The sequence below is a fragment of the Lepidothrix coronata genome, unplaced genomic scaffold (genome assembly GCF_001604755.1).
Source record: "Lepidothrix coronata isolate B3197 unplaced genomic scaffold, Lepidothrix_coronata-1.0 Scaffold109, whole genome shotgun sequence".
NCBI classification, from domain to species: Eukaryota; Metazoa; Chordata; class Aves; order Passeriformes; family Pipridae; genus Lepidothrix; species Lepidothrix coronata.
The window spans coordinates 1,004,695-1,022,999 of NW_016690289.1; the positions used below are offsets into that span (position 1 = coordinate 1,004,695).

General features: G+C 37.5%; 1 protein-coding gene across 6 annotated transcripts in view; it reads left to right on the forward strand.

Annotated features, from left to right (window-relative positions):
* The window catches only part of CTNND2 (catenin delta 2), a 514,557-nt gene that overhangs the window by 114,606 nt on the left and 381,646 nt on the right, over window positions 1-18,305 (forward strand). For all 6 annotated transcript variants that reach the window (XM_017824127.1, XM_017824125.1, XM_017824130.1 and 3 more), the window contains exon 2: window positions 14,383-14,495. In XM_017824127.1, coding sequence (XP_017679616.1) covers window positions 14,383-14,495 — 113 coding nt within the window. The remainder of the gene's footprint in view (window positions 1-14,382; window positions 14,496-18,305) is intronic.

Consider the following 18,305-nt stretch of genomic DNA (forward strand, 5'->3'; position numbering starts at 1 on the left):
GTCAGACAAATTGTCTGCACTGGTGACCATAAGTATATAATGACTAAAGAGTAAGAACACGGCCAGAATATATGGTAGTCTTCTAATACTCAAAAGCCACCTGTTTCCAGATTTCCATGACCCAGCGAAGTTATGAGGAATTTAGTAACCATCAAAAGCATGCCTGTCACATAAAGAACCATCTTCTTCTACCTGTTTTCAAGTCCGTAGAGTGCTTCTGGGTCAAAATCAGAGCCACTGAGAGAGATCTCATGGTGTCTGCTATCAGACCAGGATCAGGAGGAAGAGGTGGATGAAGCCTACACCTCCAAGAGACCTCAGGCTCTGGTTCTTCAAAGGGAGAGATACTTACTGATACTGATACTTACTAGGAAAGCAACATAGTGGGGAATAAGCAATTTGAGACATTTCCAGGGTGCACTGGGGACAGCTTCCTCATGTGGTCTTGGATGGGCCAACTAGCAACAGTGTTCTTCTGGACTGAATGCTTATTAATAAACACTGTTTGAAGACATGAATATCAACAGCATCTGCAGAGACTGTAGGAGCATTGAGGCCAAGGGCTTGAGGGGGACAAGTGATCATATAAAGACCTGGACTTCAGAACAGTAGATTTCAACTCATTCAGGGAATTGCTACGAAGGATCCAGTGGGAACCTGTCTTACAGGGCAGAGAAACTGAGGAATTTTGGTAGATTTCCCAGTACAGCTGCTTCTTGAAGCACAAGGGCAGTCTATCCCCCTAAGCAGGAAAAGGAGCAGACATAAAAAGAAATCAGTTGGAAAAGCACCAAGCTACTAAGAGAGCTCAAATGAGAAAAGGAGCACTAGAGCAGTGCAAAAGGGGACAAAGTCACAAAGAGGAATATAGAAGTACTGCTTCAGTGTGCAGAGATGCAATTAGAAAGGCAAAAGCTCAGCTGGAACTTAAAGTAGCAAGAGATAACAAGAAAAACATAAAAGTTTCTGCAAATGTGTTAGCAGTAAGTGGAAGTACAAGAAAGATGTAGATCTTGATGCCAGCAAGTTCGTCAAGAATGGCATAGGAAAGGCTCAGGTGCTCAGCCCATCTTCACAAGTAATGTCAGGCCCCAAAACTCTGTGTCAAGAAGCAACAGCAAAGCAAATGGCAAACCACTGATGGTACAGAAGGGTCAAGTGAGGGACCATCTGTACCATCTGGACAGGTACAGCTCCTATGTGACTTGCTAGGATGCAACTGAGGATGCTGAGTTGTCTGATATCATCACAAAACTCCTCCTTAACATCTTTGAAGGAAGTAAGGGGAAATCCCATATATCTGCAAAACTCCAAATATTTGAACTATCTACAGAAGGGCAGAAAGGCAGAACAAGGAAGCTACAGATCTGTCAGCCTTAAATTTCTGGGAGAAAATATGCAACTCATGAAAGAGTTTCCAGGCTATTTAAGGGTATATGAAGTTGGTATTGGTTTTGCTCTGTGAGGATCACCTGCTTATGTATAGGTGTATAGGACACTTTGTGTCCTGCTTTTTCAGGCATCCTTCTAAAGTTCTCTCTTATTGCACTTCGGTCTTATTGTCATATTGCCAAATTTGCACTGCAAAATTGCATAATTTTTATTGTTGCCAAAATTGATTACCCTGTTTGCTCCGTGTTTCAAGTAATTTTTGTACATATTAAACCGAGTGGAACACAGAATTAGAACCTCACTGGTGAACACCTTGAAGTGAGAGAATTTACCATTTATTTTTAAATTTGACCTCCTATTTAGGAAAGTACTTATCTGTACAGAAACCTTCTGGATAACTAGTTCATATTATGTCAGAGTCCACTAATTCTGTTCCGTCTTTTAGGCTCCAGTAATTTGCCCGATAAGACTGTCTGGCTTGCTGCTTTGTAGTCTTCTAGATCTCCCTGGAACTGGCATTTTATTCAGTGTCTTATAGTTTTCAGGTACTACATCAGTTTTAAGCTGTGCATTTCTTAGTTCGTCAGAACTATTGAACAGATACCATCTGATCTTCAATTTGCTACTGTTTGTTTTGTCGGTTTGTTTCATGACCTATTCACTCCAATTTCAGGCAGATCCTTTCCTAAGACTCCCTCAGTGAGTTCTTGGCATGGGAATTTCCCATGAAATAGTAAAAATTTTCATGAAGGATTAATCTGGTTTCTTTTCAATGAATCCCTTTCTATCCTGATCACTCAGTGGCTTTACAAACTCTTCAGACAGATTCTTGCTCCTGATGCATTTGGAGAAATATTTCTTGTTTGCTTTGATACTTTTGGCTATTTGTCTATTAGAATCATATTATGCTGTCTTGTCTTATTGTGTTTAAACTGTCAGAATTTATGTTCCTTTATTTTCTTCATTTGAAGACAATTTCAACTTTCAGAAAAAATATTTTTTATTACTGTTCTTTGTTAACTCTTAACCTTTTCTTAGCACGCTGCCTTGACTCTGTGCTTTCATCATCTACTTCCAACAATTGGTTTTCCTACTGTCTACGAGGACTTTACTCTTAGCTTCAAAGAAACTTTTTGATTTTTTCGCCTATATATTTTGTCTTTCTAAGTGTCTCATAACTGGTAGATGTGCTGCCTTCTGTGGGGATGTTGGATTTAAGGACAGAATGATCTCTCCCTGAGTGGCTTCTCAGCTGCAAGATATTAAACTGTCTTGACCAAGTCAAGAACTTCATCTTTTCTTGTGAGCATCCTAAGCAGCTCTGTATCTAGTATCCAAAATTCAGCTTACATGCTATGTCTTTCTGTCACTTTTTTTTTTTTTTTTTTTTTTTTTGGCGTATAGGCTGTTGGGTTAATTGAAGACTCCCAGAACTATCACATTTTGTACCTATCTTTCAAAATATATCTCTGGTAACCCCACACTGCATCAACCCATATGTCAACCCATAAAAGGCATTTTAATTCATTTTTATGATTGTTTATTTAACTTGGTTCTAAGCTCTTTCCCAACTGTCTTTGCCCATACTACAAATGTTATCCTGAACTACATGTTCCTTACCTATTTGTTTTCAAACAGGTAATTTTTAGACTGTAATTTCATTATGAAAAGCTTTTTACTGTGTTCAAAAGATGAGCTATTCATACCAGAAATTAGGAGAATAAGATCATAATGATACTTCTTAAAACTAACATTTTCATTACTAATTGCTTTTCTCTTTCAAAAGGAACAATATGAATCTGCTGGGAATTTCCTGAAATATTTTTGTAGGGTAGCCAGAAAAGGAATGAATTGCCTAATTATTTTACTAGTTCTCTTCTTTGCAATAAAAGATGTAATAAAAGAGGAAATATTCAGAAGCTATTAAAGTTAACTGCTACTGCCACAGAATCATCTGTGAGAGAAAATGTGCAAATCTCAATGGTTTGCAGTACTTGAGTTCAAATTTTTTTAGCCTATGCTGTTTGTAAGTCTGGGTTTTCTTCTTTAGTACTTAACAGTAGTGGAAATAAGTGAATTATTTGACTAATGAATGTACTGTCTGCTAGAATATTAGAATTTTTGTTTGTGAATATCCCTATATTCAAGCTGAATTTCTTTACAGTTTTGTTGTAATCCTCAATTTATTTGAAAGTCCATCCACATTCATTTAGTGTAGAAAACTGTGTCTCTCAAGTGTGCAGAAAATCACCCTTCTATGTTTGTTAGTTGTAAGAAAAAAAAAAGCAAAATCCTATAGGTATTAATTTGCATGTGCTAGGTTGTCCTTAAAAAAAAAAAAAAAGCTCATCTTGCTTTGTTAGATAACTTCTGGATCCCTTGCTAACTTGCTAATGACTAGGTTTTTAATAGCTACTCATGGCAATATTCAGATCTAGTATCCTAATTGATTCAGAAATTTAAGCAAAATTTCAAATTATGGAGTCTGTTCTTGGATATGCTGCACCGACAGTCTATGTGTAGGTTGAGAAATCAGTCTCTCTTATAAGGCAAGGAAAAGCAAAAGAGAAAATAGTTAACCAGAATAACTTCTCCAATGCAGAAGAGGAAGGGACCAGATATCTCTCTTCTTTTAGACTATTCTGGACAAGTGTAAAGCTAATGATTTATAATACTGGCTCACCATCTGTATGCAATGCCTAGGATGACATGTATCTTCACAACTCTGGAAGGGACAAGTAGTTCAGAGGCGTATAAATAGGGAACTGGAGAACTCTGTGAATCAAATACTGGAGAAGACTTCGGATCTCTAAACATGTAGATAGACTGCACAAGAAGTGCTGTGTGTTACTGGTATCCACATATGGTGGTGTCTGTACTGACACCTCTGTAGCTATTGCTGGCATCTTGGCATATTACCTGACAGAGCACAGATCCAATCAAATAAGAAAGGGAGACCAGAAGCTGAGGATGTTGTCAGAACCAAAAAAGGCTTTCTTAGCACTTCAATGTGTAGAACATTTTTAGAAATTTCTCATTTTGAGACCCTGTTGTTTAAATTTCTTAGCTTTTTACATGTCTTTAAACTATACAAATGTGGTATAATTAAGCATCTTCCATCTGCATCAGGACTGTGTTGCTGTTTTCAGAGCAAAATTACTCTACGGATATGTATTAGAAAATCAAGGTAAAAAGCATCAGTCCATGGTTGTGTCTGATATATTAGATATGCTGAACATGCTAAGTCAGGCTTCAAAAACTGCTACTGTGAATGGAATTACCCTTTTCCACTTAGACATAGTAAATCTTTGTGCTTGGACAACTGAGAAGTAAACGAAAATCATGAGCTTGGGCCAGTGTAACACTGAAGAGTGTTACTGTCTGTTACTTCAGTTCTATTTCTTTTGCTCTCCTTGGAGAAGATCCACCATCTCTGAGGTCTTGTTTTGTTCCCACATTGAGCTTTATAAATAATAACAATAAGCCCTAAAGAAAGTCAAAGCTAGTAAGTTAGAAAGTCAGTTTATCTTACATCCTCCTTAAATTGCTGCTGCAGAATGTAGAGAAGCAAAAGTACGACATTAGAAAGCTCATAGTAGTTCTAAATCCTGTCCTAATGCTCCGAGGTTTTGCTTACAGTTTATTGCTTTGTGGACTGAAGTAGTTTGCATGGGAGGAATTAGAATAACACAGCAATCATGGTGGATGATAAACCATCAGGAGTGTTGGCAAGGGGTGCAAAAACTAGTGAGAAGGAGGAGAAAGGAGTTAGCTAAAAAAAAATTAAAGCTGAATGCAAAACAGAGAAAAGAAAAAAAAAAAGATAAAAAAAAAGGGACCAAGCAATTTGTAAGAGAAAAATGGAGATAATTTTAATAACTTCAGTGATTATGATGGAGAAGAAATAATGCAATTTCCCCAGGAACAGAAGTCCAGGCAGTTGGGCACTGAGCCTTCAGAGAGCAAAGCTTGCCTGTAGCTCACAGAGGAACAGGGCAGTGTGCCTGGAGAGCTAAAACATGCAGTGGACTGTAATTTGTATCAGGGTCCTAAATATAGAAAATAAAATAGGGTCTGATTTCTACAAAAGTTGTTAAAGGCATGAGAGCGACTTCCTTGAAATAATCTTACACGAAAAGGAAAGAATGTTTATTTTTAACACTGCAGCCAGCCATTCTTTACCCCATAAATATTCCATATGCATAATAGATGCCATACTAACATCTTGTAGAGAAGCAGGGGATTGCTAAAACAGTCAGATCAGGTGAAGGAATAAGCTAGAGAAATACAGGTTCAGGCTGATAAAGTAGTAGCATTTACATCAAGTCAAATATGCCTTTATGTAGGCATCATCACCAGAGAGTTTAGTAGCCACAGATTTCTAATCAATAGCATTCGTATAAGGACTTGAAAAAATATCCAGAACTCATCAGTTCCAGGATCATGGAAAAACTAGGTTAAAAGAGACCTCTGAAGTTCTACTCCAAGCAGTTGACTTTTAAAATCTCCAAGAATGGAGATTCTACCTAGGCAATCTGTTCCAGTGTTTTGCCATTCTTGCTGTGTGGTTTGGTTTTGGGTTTGGTGGTTTTTTTTATTACTGTATTAACTGTTTGTGGGTTCGTTTTTGGTTGTGGGTTTTTTCATTAAATCCAATTAGAATTTACTTCATTGCCACTTGTCACTGTTGCATTTGTCTGTTTGCCCCATACCACTGACAAGAGCCTGGTAACGTGTTCACTATAGTCCCCAATTAAGAAGTAAAAGTCTGCAACAACCACAGGCTGTGTGTCACTGCAGGCTTGGGACAGAGTGGCTGGAAAGCTGCCCATTGGAAAAGGACCTGGGGGTGTTGGTTGACAGCTACTGGGCATGGGCCAGCAGTGTGCCCAGGTGGCCAAGAAGGCCAATGGCATCCTGGCCTGTATCAGGAGCAGTGTGGCCAGCAGGACCTGGAGAGTGATTGTCCTCCTGTACTCAGCAATGGTGAGGCCTCACCTTGAATCCCGTGTTCAGTTCTGAGGCCATCACAACACGAAAGGCATTGAGGTGCTGGAATGAGTCTGGAGGAGGGCAATGGAGCTGGTGAAGGGTCTAGAGAGTAAGTAATATAAGCAGTGGCTGAAGGAGCTGGGGTTCTTTAGCTTGGAGAAAAAGAGGCTCAGGGAGAACTCATTGCTTTCTACAACTCCCTGAAAGGAAGTTGTAGCCAGGTGGGGGTCGGCCTCTTCAGCAACTCGTGAGAGGACAAGATTACATAGTCTCAAACTGCACCACGGGAGGTTCAGATTGGGCATCAGGAAGCATTTTCTCACTGAACTGTGTGGTTAGGCATTAAAATAGTCACCTTTTCTGGAAGTGTTCAAGAAACGACTGGACATGTCACTTAGTGCTATGATCTAGTTGACATTGTGGTGTTCAGTAAAAGGTTGGACTTTAAATCTTGGAGGCCTTTTCCAACCTTAATGATTCTATGAAATAGATTCTCCTTAGACCGTCTCTTCTCCATGCTAAACAAATCAAATTCCTTTAGCTTCTTGTACAATGTGTGCTTGAATCTTCTAATTGTCTTTGTGGCCCTCTGGTGGTCTTGCTCCAAAATCTTGTTGTGTCTTGCCCTGGTGGTCCAAAACTGTGCTCGAGGTGCAGCTTCAGGACTACCAAATAAAAGTGAATAATTACTTCAATCGCTTCCTTGTTCTGTTAGTAGCTTTCTTGTTAGTGCAGTGAAATAAGCAGTTGGCCATTGTCAGCACAGGAATGCACTGCTGAGTAATAACTTGGTGTCCACCAAACCCGAGATCCTGTGGAGATGCTGTTCTGTTACATGGGATTCCATCCTCTGTGCTAGACTGTTCGTTTTCCTTTCATGAACTTCATGACACTATTGTTGGCCTATTCTTCCAACTTGTCAAAGTTCCTCTGAATGGTATTCCTGCCCTCCAGTGTATGAATTGCTTCCTTCAGGTTGATGTTACCTGGAAACTTGTACAGTCACTGCTCCGTTAAGATTCTGCAACAACATACATACCCACAACTGAGTTTCTCATTTGCCACCTCTCTGCTTATCTGATTACCTTTTTTGGGAGCTTTTTCCATGATCTCTATGTTACTCAGTGAAATGGAAGAAATAAACAATCCAGTGAAAAAGGATAAGAACAGAGCAATTGAAAACACAGTCCAACAGTGGAAAAAGTGGAAGGTAGTGAGTGGTACATTATAAAGCCCAGTTTTGAAGCTTCTGAACGACATTTATTGTCAGATGGATAGGGGCACTGCTAGTGATGTTTTTGTACTGTTTGAAAGTATCGACATTCTGTTTTCCTTCTAGTTACAAGATGGGCTGTCAGGTCTGGTTTGTGTCTGATGCTATCTATCCCTAGTTTTCTGCCAAGTTAAACTTTCCTAGATTTTCCTGTTTTCCTCAGGAAGTACATGCTCCAGTTTTAGCTACTCACGTGTTTGGTACGATAGATTAAGAATAGTTTGTTATCAATACCACTCTAAGTATTGGCATTCTCTGGGAGTTTATAGATGTGCAGTATATGGAATTAGGCATGATGCCAAAGCAATATACACATACTACTTGTGACACTGATTGCGGTACTTTTTTCTTATTTAACAGGTTACAACAAGATAGAGCCAATATTGTACATTTCTACAACCTGTGTACTTTTTGAGGTTCTGTGGGTTTTAAGGTACTCCTTGGAAAGACTTCAATCCGGGAGATGATTTATGTGTTTGTATAACTGTAATCAGGCTTGCTTTATTTATCACACCAGGGATTCCCAACCCTACCTCAGTGCTGTTATTTGTCTGTATTTGAAGATTTAAATGATCACCGGTGCTCCAATTTGTTTTTGTGTAGCAGATTTGCAATCAAAAGCTAGATGCTTTTCCTCTTTTTATATTATAACCTAAAGATTTTTGGGAATCCAGTAACTTTGCAAAGCTCTTCAGCTTAAATTTAGATTTTTTTTTTTAAATTGGCTGTTTTTTACTGTCTCTACTGATTTTGCTGTGTCTTTTGCTCAGCATCAATACACATATCTGTGTGAAAGGATTGAAGGATTACTCTAAGATTATAAAGGACAGAGTAAAGTGAGAAAAGCTCCAAATATCAGCCAAATTTCTTTTGACCTATTTTAGCCTTCCAAAAAATTCAAATGGGTCAATGCAGATGACTAAGCAGATATAAAGCATAAAAAATAATGAAATACCCTCTGATTTGGTATGCCCTGAGCTCAGGAGTTCCTAATTTGTCTGAAGGCTTTGCAGATTTCTACTGTGCTTGTTCAGTGTCTGGACCACTGTGAAATGTTATGACCTGTCTCAAGTTTTATATTGCTTGAAGCTTTAATGACTGCAGAGGATAGATAAAACACAAAACTCATGCTGAAAAAGCAAGTACATCCAATTGCCATCTATGGAATAATGAATATTTTTTCAAAAAAACCTCACCACGGTAGTGGAGAAGTACCTAAATTTTTTCAGGCCCAAGCAGATCAATACTCTTTGTTAAAACAATTTGATAAAGTTGTCATGAAGTTCCTCCTTTTACAGGCTGCTGTCTTGAGTGATTTCTCTGGATTACTCTCATCAGTATCTCTGATCTCTCTGTTGGCTTCCCGCTCCCACACCCCTCATAGTGCCAAGTGCTAAGGGCTGCCAGGCTGGTCATTACAGTTTGCAGTGCCTTTGTGTGGGCACTTGCTTTGGCATTATTGCCCTTTGTAGAACAGTCCATGAGGCTGCACTTGACGTGTCATTGTGTAAATTAATTTTGATGTTGCAATGTAGTTTCTTCTGTTCTTCATTCTGCAATTGTCTTGACAACAGATTTGCATAATCAGTGAGTAGGAATTTGTTTTTAATTTTGATGTTCTGATTAGCTTGATTCAGATAAATAATAGAAGGTTATGAAGATAACACAACATGGCATGAACTGGTGAAAATTAATGTAAACACAACAAATATGACAAATAAGACAAATGATGGAGTTGGGTTCAGTGATTATTTTTATAAAATGTAAGCAAATACTATTTCTGGTTTCTGTCTTCTTGCACTGTGACAGCTTCTTGAAATCTAAACATATGGATTTATTCAAATATTAGTCACTCTCACTGCTTCCTAAACAAAGAGAAGGAAGCTTATTAATTTCTTTTCTGCCATAGATTCTTGATACAGAGGGATAACAGACTAACAACTCTTAGTTTAATTCTTCTTTTCTTCTTTCATTCCGAAGGCAAATCTGTGAACCTACACTTTTGTCATCATATGAGGGAATACCTAACACAGTTCCTTTTTAAATTTAATGTAGAGGATAATTTTTGAAGCAACAATTGTTTGTCTCTTCAAATATCCCACCTTCCCACCTTTTGTCTCCTTCCTTGCATTCCTAAATTCTAATGGCACCTGATAGAAGATGATTAAGGAAGAAACAGTAGCAATGAAATCAAGCTAGTAATGAAATTACTGTTCATGTGTTCTAGCCATTTTTATGCATTAGAAACCCAAGATTATTTCTTTCCTAAGTGATCCAGCACATCCCTTCTTTCTTCTTGAGGAGTAACATAGACATAACTGCCCTTTTCCAATCATCTCTGCAGGGCAGGACAAATAATGTGGGAGTGAAACCAGAAAACATTAATTTCTACATCTTAAGAAAAGCAGAGTTTCCTCAATAAGGGACCAGAATGATAGAGAGAGACTCCTTAAACCAATTGCTTTAGGGCATTTGCTAGAGTAGCAGTTAGTATAGTAGGACTGAAAGAGATTAGTGGAGGATGAGTCATGAAATATGCTACAGAATGAAAGAAAGAGAGAAGGCAGAAGGGAACAGAAAGGAATAAGTAAGAAAGATAAATAAATGACAGAGTGAAGAGTAGAAAAGTATGTTTTAGAGACTAAACTCATGAACAAAAAAAATTTTCTGTAGACAGAGTAATCGTGACAAAAGGGTGTTAGTTGAGGAAATGCAGAAGCATCTGGAAAGTTGTCGACCAGAGCAATTAACTGAAGGAATACAAACTATAGATAAATCTGAGAAGATATACAGTCAAGATAGTTGAAGGGGAAAAAAACCAAAATAATAATTACTTTTGAAGTATTTCAGTAAAGTAGGCTCGGGGCCATTTCTGTATTTAGTTGGCTTGGGATAGCATGGACAAAAGGGAACTGGAGAGATGTTGTTTGCACCCCTACTAGAGTAAAAGAACACAACAAGCTACACTTTTTTGTCTGGAAAAAGGCAAGCAACAACATAGACAGTCCTTGGTTCTTATATTTTCTTAGCAACATTATGGGGACAGCTACATCTTCTTACTAGGTGGTAAAAGAAATGCCCATACTGGGTCACGGTAAAGAATGTCTGACCTGCCTCACCTGGGATGGTGGGAAGGGAACTGGCTGGATCAAAAGCCATGCTAAGCACCAAAATGTGCATTGTCATGATAGAATCAAGTAACTTTAAAAATACAGTGGAGCAGAATAGCTGTTGAAGCTTTTGCTTTTATTTTGAAAGTAAACATAATGCTCAGTTTTATTTTCTTTGGTATTTTATACTATCAAAATTTCTCAGGGCTTGCATGCTTTGATAGAACCATGCTGGCATAGCAAATACTGTACCACTTTGATTTTTCATTCTTCAACAATTTAGTAATATTTCTGTTACAATCCGTTTTGCATTAAGGGTATTATTTTATGCAAACAAGACCAGGATTTGAATAATAAATCTTGGAAAGCTGATCAACGGTCTCTTCAGCTTTTCAGACAATTGATTCTTCTAGATGAGAGAAATGCTCTCTGTGAAGTAAGCCTATATGAAATAGGTGATTATTACTAGGTGATTTTTTAATAGTCCTATCTGCAAACAATAGTGAAGAAGAAATTTCTACATACTACAAAAATGTGTAGAGAATATTATTAACTATTGATTACTAATTCACTGTTGAAATTCAGTGAGCAGTGATGCTTTGGTCTTTACATCAGACTTTTAATGGTATTTTTGTACTCTGTATAGTTTTGTTTGAATAATAAATTCATGATGAAGCAGGCTTTGTCAAATAGTGGCCATTTAAGTATGTACTGGAACCCACACTGGCTTTCAGGTAGAATTCCTTCCTGTTGGTTTCAGAGCCAACAGGAGTACCACAGACATGGTATTTGTTCTCAGACAATTGCAAGAGAAGTGTAGGGAACAGAATAAAGGTCTCTATGTAACCTTTGTTGATCTCATCAAGGCTTTCGATACTGTGAGCAGAAAAGGTCTATGGCAGATTTTGGAACGTTTAAGATGTCCCCCCAAGTTCCTTAAAATGATCATCTCACTTCATGAGGATCAGCACGGCCAAGTCAGATATGGGGATGCACTTTCTGAGCCCTTTCTAATTACCAGTGGTGTGAAACAAGGCTGCATTTTTGCTCCTACCCTATTCACAATCTTTTTCAGCATGATGCTCCAAAGGGCCACTGCAGACCTTGATGATCAGGACGGTATCTACATTCAACACCCTACTGATGGAAACCTTTTCAACCTAAGGCAAGTGAAGGCCCACAGCAAGACCTTAAACCATCTTGTCCGGGAGCTGCTTTATGCTGATGATGCCACCCTTGTCGCTCACACAGAAGCAACTCTGCAGCGTTTAACATCCTGCTTTGCAGACGCTGCTGAACTCTTTGCGCTGGAAGTCAGCTTAAAGAAGACTGAAGTTCTCCATCAGCCTGCACCTTAGGAAGTCTTCCATCATCCCCACATCACCATTGGCCAATCAGAGCTCAAATCAGTCCAGCAGTTTAATTACCTAGGTAGCCTCATCTCCTTGGACGGTAAAATTGACGGAGAGATAGACAACAGGTTAGCAAAGGCATATAGTGCCTTTAGAAAACTCCATAATAGAGTATGGCATAATAAACAGTTGAAGAAAAGTACCAAGATCAGTGCTTACAGAGCCATTGTGCTGTCTACTCTATTATACGGTTCCGAATCATGAGTCAACTACCACCACCACCTGCGTCTCTTAGAACGCTTCCATCAGTGCTGTCTCTGTTCAATTCTAAACATCCACTGGTCAGATTATGTGCCAATACATCTGTTCTAGAACAAGCAGCTGTCACAAGTATTGAGGCCATGTTACTGAGAACACAGCTGTGTTGGGCAGGGCACGTCTCCAGGATGAAGGACCACCGCCTCCCTAAGATCTTGCTTTATGGTGAACTTGCCACCGGCTGCCACAAGAGAGGAACCCCGAAGAAAAGATACAAGGACTCCCTGAAACAGCATCTCAGCCTTGGCCATATTGATGCACATAACTGGTCTACTCTGGCCTTCAATCGGGAGGCCTGGAGACACACCATCTATAACGCTGCTGCTTCCTTTGAGAATTCACACATGATCACTCTCGAGGAGAAAAAACAACGCAGAAAGAATCGTGTCTTGCAGAATATACCACCTAAGGAGTCTTTCTGCTGTGCCTTTTGCAAACGGATGTGCCTGTCTCGTATTGGCCTTATTAGCCACCAGCGTGCTTGTAGCAAATGTGGATAGAGCCCTTCCCAAATCTTCATTCGTGAAGCCCAGCCATGATGATGAAGTATGTACTGGCTATTTTGTGATGTACATAACCTACATGGACTTCCCTCTTACTCATAGTACAAGATAGAAGTTATTCCATTTAAACAGCAAGAGAAACAAAGAGGACTGATAGAGCTGAATTAGGTAGAATGACCAGCCAGTCCCTTCTTCTGTTTCAGTTATGTTTTGCCTCACTTCAGAGATTTGAAAAGTTTAATGCCTTCATTTACCCTTGGCTTCTTGGTCGGAGGTTTTAGGTAGCAGATAGAATGAAGACTTCTGAATACTACTCTACTTCTACTACTTCCTTTCTCTAAAATACCAGGTTCTTCAGTGGCCCTTGGTGGACATAAGTCATGACTTGTAATTCCCAGTGCTGTTCTGTCAGTCAAGACCTTGCTGGGTAGTTATACAAGGGACTCTCTCTCATACCTCTGCATTACAGAGAGGTCAGTTTTAAAAAAAAAAAAAAAAAAGAGGGAGAAAGAGATAATGGATGCATTTGTGTGGATACAGGAATGATTTAAGAAGTGGATTCTGAAAATATTTCTCTTTCAGCCTCCAACAAACCCAAAGAAAAGGTGCAGGAGAGTTTTTTTCTATTTACCCATGAAAATGGCGTACTGTAACTATGACCGAAATGAAACATTTGGCAAACTTGCAACAAACATAATTCCCTAAAAGTATTTCAGTTTTTTATTTGATAAAACTGGTGCTACAATTTGTGGGAAATGTAACTCTTTAAGAATTTTTGGGAATTTTACTTGTATGGTTTTTTGGGTTTACTTCTCTCTCTCTTTTTTTTTTTTTTTAATAAAATCTCTGTGTATGAAAACAACTTTCTTCATAAGTACCTTTATAAGCTCTGTGGATAAATCTTATCTGGTAGGACTGGTTTGATTTCCTTGACAGAATAAAAAGAAACACATTCAGTTAGCAGTGGGATTTTTAGTACAGCTTTTGTCCAGAATTGCTTGAGTTTCCCTTTTGCACATCAGTAAATGCAGAAATTAAGCTGTGCTCAGTCCATAACAGGACAGCTGTTATTTCACTACTGTGTACTGTGATGTTGTCTGTTTTAATACAGAAGCTGTTGTCACTACACGATCATCCACGGAACTTTGCATGTTTCTCAGTGGTGCAAATTGTACTCATTTTTGATCATATTTAAAGTGGCTTAGTAAGATGCTACTAAGAGGTCTATGTGTAGTATGTAGGCCTAAATTATTTAATGTATGAAGGAATGGGTAGGTGTCACCACAAAAATTTGAACCATGAACACGTTGAAAAGGGAAAAAAGAAAGCTTCCTTATATGGTATTATGTTAATGGTTCTTGCACAAATTATATTTTTATGTCTTGAAATTCCTTCTTAATCTCAAGAGAAGTTAAAGCAAATGTTTTAATTTATTTTTTCAGGAACTGCAGTTTGAGAGACTGACTCGAGAACTCGAGGCTGAACGTCAGATTGTAGCTAGCCAGCTGGAGAGATGTAAGCTTGGATCAGAAACTGGAAGCATGAGCAGCATTAGGTAATGTACGAATTGTTAACTTCTTTAGTAAATTTTGTCGCTGGTATGGATTACCACCAAGAACAAGCTGGATAATCTTTTTGTAGAAAAAAAAAATATGTACATCAGAGAGCATGAGATTTTTGTAGAGTTTGAAAATTTGCATTTCGACCTGCTTTATAAAAAGAAAACTTCACGCAATTTTGTATCTTGTGTGTCCACTAACAAAATAGTAGTCACATTTGGAATTCATTGATTCGCTGCAGTCTGATTGAATTATCAGTAAAACTCTTTTTCTACCACTAATACAGCTGTAATTTTCAGCCAAAGCTTTTTAGCTTCATATTTGCATAGATGTATTGATAAGTTTTGTAAACCTGTTTAATCATAATTTCATCATTCATGGTATTAAAAGGTTTAGAGTGAATTACTTAAAGCTGCTGAACTGACATCAAAATATAATTATATGTGTCACTCTTTCTTTTACACCCTGGTTTTCTTCAATATAAGAAATCATTCTGGTACATTGTTTGGAGGATGGCAAGTTTATTTAAGAATTATAACAAAATGAAACTGATCTCTTGGTCAGTTTAGTGGGACTTTGCATTTTTGAGCTTCTTGATACTGTGTTTGTTTTCTCAATGAACCTCATAAGTGAAAGATGGTGGTACTTGAGTTTCAAGGATCAAGGAAAAAATCATGTTGTATAGGCCTGTGCTTTTTTTATCAATAGAAATATGAATTCTGATATCTTTTGATTACATAATGTTAAGTATAACATGCCAAGCCCAGTATCAAGTTTTGTATGAAAATAATAGAAAAAATATAAAAAGTATTGATCACTACTGAAAGAAACTGTCTTTCAGTTTAAGCAATTCAAACTAAATAAATGATTGTTTTCCATGATAAGTAGAAAATAATTATTCAGTAGAATGCCAAAGTTGTAAGAGAAATACTGAATGTAAATTAAAATGGCAGAAGTCAGAAAAATCACTAATTCAGCAGAAGCTGTACATGAAGTTGACTTTAATATAAGTATCCTTAATAAATCAGGTGAGAACTCCTTAAGGTAAAATCTTCTTTTATATAATCTTTCTCACCATCTAGACTTTTTAACGTTAGAGAAACTATATTACTTAGAATTATTTAAGCACAGAATAACTAATATTTGGCAGTGCGGTACAGTACTGTATTTGCATGTCAGGTACATTTCCCGAGGACTTTAAATTTTATGTGTGGTATGACTGCATTTCAAGAAAGCTATGTCTGAACAGTGTTTGAGTAATACTGAGCTATGTTTAAATAATGCTGTTATTTTAGGATTATTCCAGACAGTGATACAGGTGTTGGGAGATTTCTTGTTGGGAAGGAAATGTTTTGTTGTTGAACTTTTTTCCTATTGATAAAGCTATACTTTCGAGTTATCAGTGATATCAAGGTCACTTAGCTGACTCTGAGTGAGATCTGACACTCCAATTATTCAAGAAGTTTGATAATTTGACTACTAATCTGTGTGTGGAAGAACAGAGGGTATTTCATGCAGATTTTACATCTGTAATTTGCCCCAGAAATGTTTTACTTATGAGCAGGCCATTTCAACTTAAAACATTTTAAAAACTACGTGAAATACTGTGGTTCAGAAGAGAAGATTGAAAGCTTACAATTAGATAGCAGTCCTTAGACTTGACAAATGATGTAAAAGGGAAATCAGTAATAATCTAATATTGTTTGATTTGGGTTGTTGTTTATCCCATACATATTAAATAAGTGATTTTCTGTCCTAAAAATTGTAAATCATTATGAGAGGAGCTTAGAACTAACACAAACATTAAGTGAAGTCAAATATATGTCTGACTGTTGGACTGACTTTCCAGTGCTCATCCAGACTGGAGAATGTTTCTTTGATGTTTTATTCTTTGACATATCTTTGACATGTAATATTTTTTTTTTAGAAGATAGGGGACTATATTCACTAGGAATTGTATCGAAAAGGACTTGAGTGCATTCTTTTCAGGAACAGATTCTTAGCTGTGAACCGAAGGCAGAATCAATGGCTTCTGATAAAGCTGAATAAAGTGCTTAGACCATGAAGTAGGACAACTCTTCTCTTCCACAGTGTTTCTCTGTTGGCAAACTCTGAGCAGATCGTTATTCAGCCTGCTGAGTATTAAAATTTCATCACGCATTCCATAAGGAGCCAAGTCACACTCTATACTGCTCCATTCCCTTGGCTGAGGTGTATATTCTTTCAGGGCCAGATTTATCAGTCTGTCAGTTGCTTTAGTACAGTGGGTAGTTAGATCCCAGCATATTTTTAGAGATCTTCAGTCTCTGATAATTTTAAGAACTGTATTAAAGAACTGTACTTACTTGTTAATAAATCCTTAAAGTTTTAAAATAAGTTTCTGTTTCATATTCTTTATTACTCTTTTATGTGAGCGGTATGTGTTTGTTTATAGACTGGCATTTGTGCATGAGTGCCTGAAGAAACATGCTAAAGTTTCTGTATTTTGCAGAATAGCAAAAACATAATATAATAAACAGAATAAAATGGAAAGCATGCCTGCTTTGAATATGCTTTCTTCAATGTAGTTCTCTCTCTTAGAAATGCATATGTTATTCACACTTTATGACCAGGAAGGTGATGTTTTCCTTAGGAGGATACAATTTTTGCAAATTCACTGAAAAAAAGTACAGCAAGTCTAATTGATAAACCCATAAGATCTTTCATTTCAAGAAAATTGAAGGAATAGATGGAATGCACTGTGATATAGGTAGACAGTTGGTCAAGTAAATAAAATTGCAATTGCAGTTTTCCTGTACAGCTGTCAGTGTTAGATCTTAGGCTACTTACTGTACAAGTATATACAGTAGTCTTTGTAGATATTTCATATTAACGATTGATGAATGTGGTAGCCTAGGGAGGTGAGGCTGCCACAGCCTAGACCTACATAGACTGGAGAAGTGGGCTTTTATCATGTATGAGAATGCCAAGTGTAGTTTTTTGTACTTACTTTTTTATGTATAAGCCAGTAGCGTGGCTATGTTTAAAAGGATTTTTAAAAGTGATATTTTTTAAGAAGATAGGCATTTCACCAGTAGGCAGAGAAGATTTTATTAAACTTATGACAGCAAATGCTGTAGCTCAAAATTCATCTCATTCTGCAATGTGTGTTTGCTTAGTAGTTCAGAAGCTCAGTAAGTTTTAAGTTTTGTCACAGACTGTTGCTGATCACTGTGGATTGTGTAAAGCTTAACAAGTCACACGTGGATGAACTTTTGTCAACTGAATTAATAAAAAAGTTCATCTGAAAGAAAATTAAAAACAGCAATAAAAGCATGCAGGTTTTTGAAAATGTAAGTTTCTGAAAACATTGCTCGCAAATTCTACAAGTCTCAGTAATTAGCTGTGGTAAACCAACATTTAATAGTGGTTTTCTCCCTGTTATCTTACCATGATTTTGTGTTGCTGTAAGTGACCAGGTCAGGTGGAACCCTTCAGAAAGATGCAGAGATTTTTCCACTCCTGAAGAGCGTTATGTCAATGTTGAGCATGCTACTATTTGATATATTTCCAGATCTTGTATAAAGCTTATCATGTGTGATTGGGCTTGTGGTAAAACAGAATATCCTAGTAAAAATATGTTTTCGAGGTAGTAGAGGTAAAACCCCCTGCCATTCTTGACTATTAAACCTATTTTTGGTTATAATGCTATTAAGCCAGCATGAAAATTAAATTAGCTGGAAGAAAACGTTCAATTAGAACAAAATGGTGGGAAAATGTGCAAGACTTTGTTATAACAGAATGTTTTCATTGAAGTGTTTGCATTA